The following is an 11,265-nucleotide window of genomic DNA, read 5'->3' as shown; positions in this document are numbered from 1 at the left end:
GTTAAGAAGTGAAAATGAGAGTGAGATCCGGTGGAGTCGGACTGCGTCCCAGCATCAGTCCTGATCCCACACACACATCGCTCTGAGGTGTGCAGGCGTTCCTGGAGCTCACACAGTAGATGCCGAGGTCATGGGTTCGATTCCCAGGAGAGCGAGAACTGATAAGAATGTTAATGTGTGTGCCCTGAAATGCAGTGCAAGTCGCTTTTAATGTAATCCTCCTGTGTCCTGTGTGAACCTGAGGAGAACCACTTCATACATCCACTAAAAGCCACCAAAACTGATACCAAATGCAGAAATGTGACTCTGGACCACAAAACCAGTCACAAGGGTCAACTTTTTGAAATTGAGATTTATACATCATCTGAACGGAGAATAAATAAGCTTTCCAGTGATGTGTGGTTTGTTAGGATACGACAATATTTGTCCGAGATACTGGAATCTGATGGAGCAAAAACATTGAGGAAATCTCCTTTAAAGTTGTTCATGTTGGCGATTGTGCTGCACTCACTCACACACATACATGTTTTATATATATGCGCGTTTCTTCAATAGGGGCACTTTTAGGCTTGTGAAGTTGAATAAAAAAAACTTGTTCAAAAGTCACGTAACACAGTCTCATAAGTTTAAATAATTTGTCTAGTTTTAAGGTCTGTAAGAGGACAAACTTAGATTACAAGAGAAATTGTTCATATTTGACATTTTTTCCGACCTGCAATGAACAAATGTCATTTCCACCACATCTCTATATACAGCTGTTATTTAAAAACAGAATAACTTATGCCACTCAAGAATTGTCTAAGATCATTTTTGTAACTAGTTTTATCAGTTTTTCCACAATGTACAATAAGATTTCTCAATGAGATAAATTAACTGCCCTAAGGACCAAATGGTGAACTGTACACCTGTCACACTCTGAAATTTAATATTGGTTAGGGCAAGAGCTTATTAGAAAATAAATAACTTGAATTTTTATATTAAGTAGAGCATGTTCTCGTAAATTGTGGATACATTTTTGTCATTTCCACCACATGCTGTCATTTCCACCACAGAGGGCAGTGTGGTGGAAATGACATTTCTGTAGTTTTTTGTGAAAAAATGGAAGATAGCTTCACTGATCAGCTTTGAATTAATACTTAGCATTTCATGCATGCAAAATACTCTTATTTAACTTAATTTTTTTTTACTTTTTAAAAACACCCTTGAAGGTACAGCATGTTTGGAAATGACGTAGAATAAATATATTAACTGATCAAGCAATATTTATCTTGATTTTTCTTATTTGTTCTTGATGAAAATTTAAAATTGCCTCCATGTCCAACATGTGCTCTGATGTCTCTGAACATTTCCATAGAAACCACCTAAACAATCTTTCACACAAACGTTTTAAAGGGACATTACAGTGTTGTGGTGGAAATGACACCAATACTGTGCGACAGCTATATTTTGTATAAAAAGTAATATTGATGGTGGTCTCACATTAAATACTATAATGTATTTTAATTATTTTACTAGTGCTTAATTTAAGTATATTAATAGTTACCAGATAAGTCATACTTTTAAACTGTATTTTCATTGTTGAAGTTAAAAAGTCTGGGTGTGCGACAAGGAGAAAACAGTGATTTTGACACCTATAAGGAGGTTGAAAAGTATGAAGAAATCATAATAGAAAGGTAGTAAAAAGTTTTTAAGGAGGTTTTATTGTTAGTTTGAAAAAGAAAGAGGATTTTGTCCAAAATTGTATGTATTTTTAAAATATGACCAAAGTACATAAAAGTGCCCATAGTCTAAGAATCACCCATTTATGGTAGGAAGTTTACACAATATCTTCATGGATCATGATCTTTACTTAATATCCTCATGATTTTTGGCATAAAAGAAAAATCGATAATTTTGACCCATACAGTGTATTGTTGGCACAGATACACTTGTGCGCCTCGTGACTGGTTCTGTGGTCCAGGGCCTCAGATGAGTAGAAGTGTGTCCAGCTATCGGGCCGAGCCCCAGCTGAAGGTCCCGATGGACAGGAGCGTCCGACAGGCGCTGGACGAGACCCACACCGTCTCCATCAGCCCAGAGTGGAGGAAGCCCAGAGCGAAGCCGCAGGTCACGTCGCTCAGCCGGTTCTGGCCCAGCAGGACCCGGGACAGGCCCGCCAGCCCGGCCCACAGCACCAGCAGGACCCGCAGCGGGACGGCCAGGTCCAGGTGGGACAGCAGGAACCGGGACACCAGCGCCGCTCGGCTCGCCTGGCCCGCCGGGAACGAGTGTGTGTGCGGGAGCCCGGCACTGGAGTCCCACGGGCCCTTCCGCCGGACCAGCTTCTGCACGCCGGCCACGGTCAGCAGGTCCAGGACCAGCGCTGGAGAGAGGAGAGAGATGAACACACTGAATATGACAACACACAGCAGGTCCAGGACCAGGGCTGGAGAGAGAGCGATGAACACACTGAATATGACAATACACAGCAAAAATGATTGCAAATTAAAGTAAAAAAGACAAAATGCAAAAAATAAATCTGAAATAATAATGTAACTACAGACATTAAAAAACTACTAAAAATGACAAAAACATAAGAAAATTACTAAAACTTTAACGTAAATTAAAGTAGTTACAGTCATTAAAAAAACACAACAAAATGACTATGTAACTACTTTAATTTACGTTAAAGTTTTAGTAATTTTTATGTTTTTATAATTATAAGTTCTTTAAATATCTCTAGTTTTTTTCATTTCAGATTCTGTTTTATTTTCAATTTAGTTAAAATTGTAGTAATTTTATAGTTTTAGTAATTTTGTTGTGTTATTGTCATTTTTAATAGTTTTTTAATGTCTAAAACTTGAAAAAATATTAAAGTAAAAACAGAAAATGCAAAAGTAAATCTGAAATAAAAATTAAAGACATTTAAGACTATAGACATTTTTAAAAAACCTACTAAAATGACAAAAACAACAAAATTACTACAATTTTAACTAAAATTAAAATAAAACAGAATCTGAAATGAAAAAAACTTAGACATTTAAAGAACTACTAATTATAAAAACATAAAAATTACAAAAACGAATACAAATAAAAGTAGAAAAAACAAAACAAAAGCTAAATCTGAAAAAAACTACATAGACATTTAAAAAACTACTAAAAATGACAAAAACAAGAAAATTACTAAAATTTTAACAAAAATTCTAAATCTGAAAAAAAAAAATCTGAAATAAAAAATAATAAAAACTATATAGACATTAATTAAACTACTAAAAATGACAAAACAACAAAATTACTAAAACTTTCCTAATTACAAATGGAAAAAAAAACTAAATCAGAAAAAAATTATATATTGACTTTTTTTTTAAACTACTCAAAATTACACAAATGAACAACAAAATTATTAAAACTTAGCAATGAAAATAAATACCAAATCTGAAATTAATAAACTATATAGATATTAAAAAACTACTAAAAATGACAAAAACACACTTTACACAAATTAACAAGAATGTAACAAAAAGTTAAATAAAATACAACATTAAAACTAAATTTGAAAAATATATATATTATAGACATTTAAAAAAACAACTAAAAATGAGAAAAATTTAAATTTAATGAAATTAATTTAAAAACTAGACATTTAAAAACAAAAACAAAACAAAAAACACTTCACTCAAATTACTGGGAAAAAAATATTATTAAGACTTTTTAATTAATAGAAAACAAAACCTTTTAAAAATGACAAAAACAACAAAATTACTAAAACTTTAGAATGAAAATAAAAAGTAAATCTGAAATTAATAAACTCTACAGACATTAAAGCTCCGCGATAGCATAAGAGCGCGTGCGGTACCGATGAGCAGGTTGATGAGCAGCTCCTGTCCCGCCGGCGTGTGGCTCTGGCTCAGACACACCAGCGTCCCGCAGACCCACGTGACCCCGTGACCCGTCAGAGCCAGCAGGGTGACCCCCGAGCGCACGCTGGACCACGGGGACCCGGCCTGGACACACACGCTCAGGCGCTTGGACAGGCAGATGTCGATGGCTAGCAGCGAGCTCACAGCGATGCCTCTGAACGACGGGTTGAGGAGCATACAGTCTTCATCCGGCGGCTCCGCGTGTGTGTTCTCGCTCGCCGGGTTCTGCTGGCTCCTGGACGGGCCGGATCTCCTCCACGCTTTGCTGTGGTTCCGCGGAGGCGAGTTCAGGGACAGAAACTCGGGTCGACCCAGAACGCTAGTGCTAATGCCGCGATCTTTAGCTCTGGAGCGGCTCGGGTGCGAACGCATGGCGCGGTTTATTGCACAAGCTAACGAGCTTCAGATGTGGATTCTGGAAAACATGTTTAGACATGCATGAGGAAAGAGAATCACTGAACACTAACACTTAAACTATCACGATAATCATATATCGTCATTTAGGCTTATAAATGGATAGTTGACAAATAGGCATGAGCTTTTTCTTTGCAGCATCAACATTTCAGGTGACCAGTTACAGCTTTAGATTATTCTTTACAGTATTTGTCACAGTTTTGATTTCATTGTAACTGGCCTTGCGATATGAAAATAATATAGCCTAATGAGTTTTAAATGAAATGGTTGAGTGAATGTTTCAATGACTCACTCACAGTCACTTGTCGCCCCCTACTGGTGTAACACTGGAACCGGCAGAAAGAGGCACTGGAAATGAAAAAAATGTCCCAATGTTTTATTTCATAACTTTTTATTATTATAATTATGAATTAGTATGTCATAATTTCAACTTTTTAAAAACCTAAAATACACCCATACATGTTTACAAAACTATCTTCGAGATCATTACACACATTGTTTTTATTTCGGTCACTGTAAAACATGCATTTTATGAAGATTATTGGCATATGTTTTACAAGAAAATAGCATTTCAGGGTTTCTACTTAAAATTTTCACTTTTCTTATTTGTCTTGTAATTATTTCTGTCTGTTTAACCTAACTCTACCCTAACCCTAACCCTAACCCTACCCTACCCTAACCTTTCAGCATTTTTACCATTTTAAACATAAATAGCCTAACTTGTCCCCAAAATATGGTTAAGTAGGAACACACACAAACACAATCTCAGTCCTAATAGAGCATTAGCGGCTGAACTTTGCTGTCCAAATGCTGAAAAAGTCAGAGAAAAAATGAGCGTCCTTCATAAAAACAATAAACGAGAACAATTACTACAAGCAACCATCTCGTTGTAACAGTCCTGAAGCACATCAGCTGGCCTACCTCAGATCAGGTCTATTATGATCCCGCTCACACTCGCATCAGTTCACACGCACAGAAACGCCATTAGACACCTTGGTTTTGGAAAACATCTTTACATAATAAAGATATCGGTGTATTTGAAAGCGCTGCTTTAGCATCCATCAGGGTCCGCCTCCGCCTCACTGCAAACCCACAGATACTACTAGGGTGAAGGTGTGCTTTTAATCAATATTAATTAGCCACGCCCACTAGCCATGCTGATTGGCTGCAAGGCAGAAAGCTGACGAATGAAGGTTCGCCTCATGAATAAGTTTGATCACGTGACTAGACGCTGCACGTGACGTTTAATGCATATTAATGAGCTCTGTCTTCACCGTAGTAGGAATCGCAAATCGCGCAGCATCTTTGTCTGAGGTTGGCGTTCTCCAAGGTGCTTAAACGGGGACCATCGATCGTTCGTTTTTATTATCTTTACACACGAATCGCTTGATATTTAAAATATGTGTTTTTCCAGGTCATTGCGCTATTTCCATCTGAAGCATTTTACACTTTTGTATGCTGTCTGAGTGCCTGAAATCCCTTTAGAATATACAAATAGACCAAATTTAGCTTAGCAAACTTCACGAGCGTTTTTCGTCTGTTTTGACAAATTTTATCTTTCAAATTTTATGTGGTCAACCTCAACACATCCACTCTGTTAAGAGAAATATGAAAAAGTCATATTTTTTAAATTACAGTTGCAATGCAGTTCTTTATTTGATAAACTTTCTATGTTAGCTTATTTTTCCTCAGACATGGTGCAGTTGCTGATTTTAGCTCAGAATACACTTTCTGTTAGTGTCCTCTCTGACAATCACTATCCACTCTCAGTGTCTACTCTGTTAGCTCTTCTGATTTAACAAAGTAATGTATGCTTAGAGTGGAAAAAGAAGTGTATTTAAAGTTCTTTGGTAATGTTTTATATTTTGTTTCCTATCAAAATCTAGTTCAAACAGTAACTGGTTGTATGTGAGAGATAAAAAATCATCCATCCATTATTTATACCACTCGTCCACCCTGTTTTTTACTTAGTCCACTCAGTTATTACTTAATCCACCCTGTTATTACTTAGTCCACCATATTATTATTTAGTCCACTCTTTTATTACTTTGTCCACCCTGTTATTACTTAGTCCACTCTGTTATTACTTAGTCCACTCTATTATTATTTAGTCCACCCTGTTATTACTTAGTCCACTCCATTATTCCAAACTGTTATTACTTAGTCCACTCTGTTAATACTATGTCCGCCCTGTTATTACTTAGCCCCCTCTGTTATTACTTAGTCCACTCTATATTACTTATTCCACCCTGTTATTACTTAGTCCACTCTATTATTGTTTACTCCACACACTATTATTACTTTGTCCACCCTGTTATTACTTAATCAATCTGTTTTTACTTAGTCCACTCTATTATTACTTAATCCACCCTGTTATTACTTAATCCACCATATTATTATTTACTCCACTCTATTATTACTTTGTCCACCCTGTTATTACTTAATCCACTCTGTTATTACTTGGTCCACTCTATTATTATTTAGTCCGCCCTGTTGGTACTCAGTCCACTCTATTATTACTTAGTCCACTCTATTTTTACTTTGTCCACCCTGTTATCACTTAGTCCACTCTCTCATTACTTAATCCACCATGTTTTTACTTAGTCCACTCTGTTATTACTTAGTCCACTCTGTTATTACTTAGTCCACGCTATTTTTACTTTGTCCACCCTTTTATCACTTAGTCCACTCTCTCATTACTTAGTCCACCATGTTATTAATTAGTCCACTCTGTTATTACTTAGTCCAACCTGTTATTACTCAGTCCACTCTGTTATTACTTAGTCCACTCTATTATTACTTATTCCACCCTGTTATTACTTAGTCCAGTCTGTTATTACTTAGTCCACTCTATTATTACTTAGTCCACTCTATTATTACTTAATACAACCAGTTATTACTTAGTCCACTCTATTATTACTTAATCCAACCTGTTATTACTTAGTCCACTCTATTATTACTTAATCCAACCTGTTATTACTTAGTTCACTCTATTATTACTTAGTCCACCCTGTTATTATTTAATCAACCTTGTTATTACTTAGTCCACCATATTATTATTTACTCCACTCTATTATAACTTAGTCCAACCTGTTATTACTTAGTCCACTCTGTTATTACTTAGTCCACTCTGTTATTACTTATTATAAAATGGTTACTCCTCTCTGCATCATGCCCAACAACGCCCCTTGGCTGTTCTAAATTCACTGTAAATTACGGCTTTGCGGGGCTTATTGCTTTAGTCCACACTGTTATTACTTAGTCCACTCTATTACTTAAACCACCCTGTTATTACTTAGTCCACTCTATTATTATTTAATCCACCCTGTTATTATTTAGTCCACTCTATTATTACTTAGTCCACCATGTTATTACTTAGTCCACCCTGTTATTACTTAGCCACTCTGTTATTACTCAGTCCACTCTATTATTACTCAGTCCACTGTTATCAGTTAGTCCACTCTGTTATTATTTAATCCACTCTGTTATCAGTTAGTCCACTCTGTTATTACTTAGTCCACCATGTTTTTACTTACTCCACCCTGTTATAATTTAGTCCACTGAATTATTACTTAGTCCACCATGTTATTACTTAGTCCACCCTGTTATTACTTAGCCACTCTGTTATTACTCAGTCCACTCTATTATTACTCAGTCCACTCTGTTATCAGTTAGTCCACTCTGTTATTACTTAATCCACTCTGTTATCAGTTAGTCCACTCTGTTATTACTTAGTCCACCATGTTATTACTTAGTCTGCCCTGTTATTACTTAGCCACTCTGTTATTACTTAGTCTGCCCTGTTATTACTTAGCCACTCTGTTATCACTTAGTCTGCCCTGTTATTACTTAGCCACTCTGTTATTACTCAGTCCACTCTATTATTACTCAGTCCACTCCATTATTACTCAGTCCACTCTGTTATTACTTAGTCCACTCTGTTATCAGTTAGTCCACTCTGTTATCAGTTAGTCCACTCTATTATTACTCAGTACACTCCATTATTACTCAGTCCACTCTATTATTACTCAGTCCACTTTGTTATCAGTTAGTCCACTCTGTTATTACTTAATCCACTCTGTTATCAGTTAGTCCACTCTGTTATTACTTAGTCCACCATGTTATTACTTAGTCTGCCCTGATATTACTTAGCCACTCTGTTATTACTCAGTCCACTCTATTATTATTCAGTCCACTCCATTATTACTCAGTCCACTTTGTTATTACTTAGTCCACTCTGTTATCAGTTAGTCCACTCTGTTATTACTTAGTCCACTCTGTTATTACTTAGTCCACTCTGTTATTACTGGTCCCCGTCATTATTTTGTCCACCCTGTTATTACTTTGTCCACCCTGTTATTATTTTTTCCACCTTGTTACTATTTTGCCCACCCTCTTAAGCATTTTTTTTTACAATTTATACAAATAGCACAAAAAAGATAAATACTAACAATTCAAAATGATGCGTTTTTTAGAAAGTAACTACAATTCTTACATATTATATATTTATTTTTCTGATAATTTATTAACTGATATGCTTTTAAAGGGACAAAGGGACACCAACTGTCTAAGAAAATGTACATAATGCCCATTTCATTGATTTTGTTTAATTAATAGTTAAATGTATTTACCTGAGCTTGACCAAGATAATTTAAAATATATATATATATTTATGTCTCTGTAGCCTATATCATGATTACATATCATGATTAATTATTATATATAAAAAAATATTAGTTTTCAAAATTTTGTGAGGAATGACCTTGATAGGCTTTTGGTTTCCTGGAGATGGACAATACAATTAAAATTCTTATTTTATTTGTGAAATATCATATACACAAAGCAAAATACATGTCAACTATATTAAATATGGTAGACTGTTTCCACTCATTTAAAGATATTTTATGGCTCGCTAATCTCGATAAAGAAAAGTCGTAAAGTTGTTAATGATGTAGCTGTCATAGATGAAGAGCGCCTCTTTCAACAGAACTACACGTCCCATGATGCGCGCGTCGCGGAGCGGAAGTGACGTCACGGGCGCTCGGAGTCGAGCAGCTGCAGCTGATGCGGTGACTCTCACAGCGCTGCGGGACGGAGGCTGAGACACAGGGATGAGGATGAGGAGGATGCGGGATTATAATAACCGATGAGGAGAGACGGGGCAACGATGGGCTGTTCAGCACAACATGTGTGTTCGTGACAGCGGGACCGATTCATTCATCGCTCATGTTTATTCATTACGGGCTGATGAAGTTCACCTGGATGCTGCGGCGCGCGACACGGATCGTTCACTCAATAGTGCACGAGAAAGTGAGCTTCCTCCAACTGAACCTCAAGGACAAACTCACAGAACACCTCGACAGTGTGAATATCCAATGCAAAAAAATGACTTTTCCAGCGTCCTTTTTGATACCCAAACACACTATAGCATTTAGAAATAATAATTTATTTGCCCGCAACATGCCAACAGTAGCCTATCCTGAGCCGATGGGTTTAACCTATTTGTTTTAATCTGAAACCAGTGTTTGCGAGAGTTATGACGCAGAAATGCCCGTTTGGTGATGATTGGAGAAGATTAATAAGTGTGAGCTGAGCGGTTCGCCAATGACGGACAGTTGACGAACATTGTTTTTAGTTCTTTTCTTTTGTTTTCTTTTAAATAAGAGGAACGCCATTCCGTTCCGTCCTGACGCGACACCGCGACGCGTCGTTTAGAGTTGGAGCGGATCGTTCTGAGAGCGCGTTATTCTGAGTGACAGCGCGTAGTGTGCGTTATTCTGAGGGACAGCGCGTAGTGTGCGTTATTCTGAGGGACAGCGCGTCGTGAGCGTTATTCTGAGGGACAGCGCGTCGTGAGCGTTATTCTGAGGGTTGATGTTCTGCTGGCCGCTCGCGTTGCTTGTGATGGGCTGTATTCAGAGTATCAGATGCAAACCCAAGAGTTTCCGCGACAGCATCATGGTTCTGGAGGTCAACTCGTCCATCGACCCGAACCCCACCAGCATCGACGAGTCCTCCAGCGTGGTGTTGCGTTACCGCACGCCGCACTTCCGCGCGTCAGCCCGGGTCATCGTGCCGCCCGTGGCCGGGAAAGAGAGCTGGACGGTCGGATGGATTCAGGCGTGCAACCACATGGAGTTTTACAACAAATACGGATCGAAAGGGATGTAAGTAAGAGCAAATGCTGTTACAATACAGCAACACTTATGTCCTTGTTACATAGTGTGTTACATGTGCTTACCATAGTAATAACAGTTAATTATGCATGCAACTAACCCTGGTAACACTTTATTTTACAGTGTCCTTGTTACATATGTTACATGTATTTACCATAGTAATAACAGTAAATTAAATTATGCATAATTACATGCAACTAACCCTCAACCAAACCCTAATCTGGCCCTAGCCCTATAGTGAGTACATGAAGTTACTTAATATTACTCAGTACTTATAAATATATAATTACACTGTAACAATGACACCTTAAAATAAAGTGCAACACTATAGTGCAAGAGTTTTCAAACTGGGGTCCAGAAACCCACAAGGGTCACTAAAGGGGTCTGTGCAGAGTTGATGGAAAAACTCAAAACTCACTTATAAATAATAAAAAAAGATTAAACAAAACAAATAAAAAATATTAAAATACATAACAGAAATGGGTAACACTTTATTTTACAGTGTCATTGTTACATATGTTACATGTAATGCCGTAATAATAACAACAGTAAATTATGCATAATTACATGCAACTAACCCTCAACCAAACCCTAACCCTATAGTAAGTACATGTAGTTGCTTAATATTACTCAATACTTAAATGCATAATTACACTGTAACAATGACACCTTAAAATAAAGTGTAACCCAGGAATGTACAAACTGCAACTACACTGAAAACAATTTTCACTGTTAATTGTTTGTAAAGTTCACATTTATTTACAGAAACGGCACGA

At 37.0% G+C, this 11,265-nt stretch overlaps 2 protein-coding genes across 4 annotated transcripts in view; one reads left to right on the top strand and one right to left on the bottom strand.

Moving 5' to 3' along the window:
* Nucleotides 1-1,679: 1,679 nt before the first annotated feature.
* On the bottom strand, nucleotides 1,680-5,394 carry LOC308690313 (inactive phospholipid phosphatase 7). The gene is made up of 4 exons (XM_081364721.1): nucleotides 5,235-5,394; nucleotides 4,610-4,661; nucleotides 3,836-4,314; nucleotides 1,680-2,362 (listed from the first exon to the last, which is right to left on the bottom strand). The coding sequence occupies exons 3-4, from the start codon at nucleotides 4,269-4,271 to the stop codon at nucleotides 1,989-1,991; spliced, it is 810 nt and encodes a 269-aa protein (XP_081220847.1). The 5' UTR covers nucleotides 4,272-4,314; nucleotides 4,610-4,661; nucleotides 5,235-5,394; the 3' UTR covers nucleotides 1,680-1,988.
* Nucleotides 5,395-9,391: 3,997 nt separating this feature from the next.
* Nucleotides 9,392-11,265, top strand: part of fam78ab (family with sequence similarity 78 member Ab) — a 15,088-nt gene continuing 13,214 nt past the window's right edge. Inside the window, exon 1 of one of the 3 annotated variants that reach the window (XM_081365341.1) lies at nucleotides 9,392-9,623. Coding sequence is in view for 1 of the 3 variants with exons in the window: in XM_081365340.1 (XP_081221466.1) it covers nucleotides 10,188-10,480 (293 nt within the window). In the remaining 2 variants the exon portion in view is untranslated. Of the gene's footprint in view, nucleotides 10,485-11,265 lie in introns of all 3 variants that reach the window. The other 2 variants (XM_081365340.1, XM_081365342.1) reach the window with 2 other exon arrangements.

This window comes from Scardinius erythrophthalmus (assembly GCF_964197995.2).
Source record: "Scardinius erythrophthalmus genome assembly, chromosome: 5".
Classification (NCBI taxonomy): Eukaryota; Metazoa; Chordata; class Actinopteri; order Cypriniformes; family Leuciscidae; genus Scardinius; species Scardinius erythrophthalmus.
The sequence above is the reverse complement of the archived record's forward strand: the minus strand, read 5'-3'. Positions and strand labels throughout refer to the sequence as shown.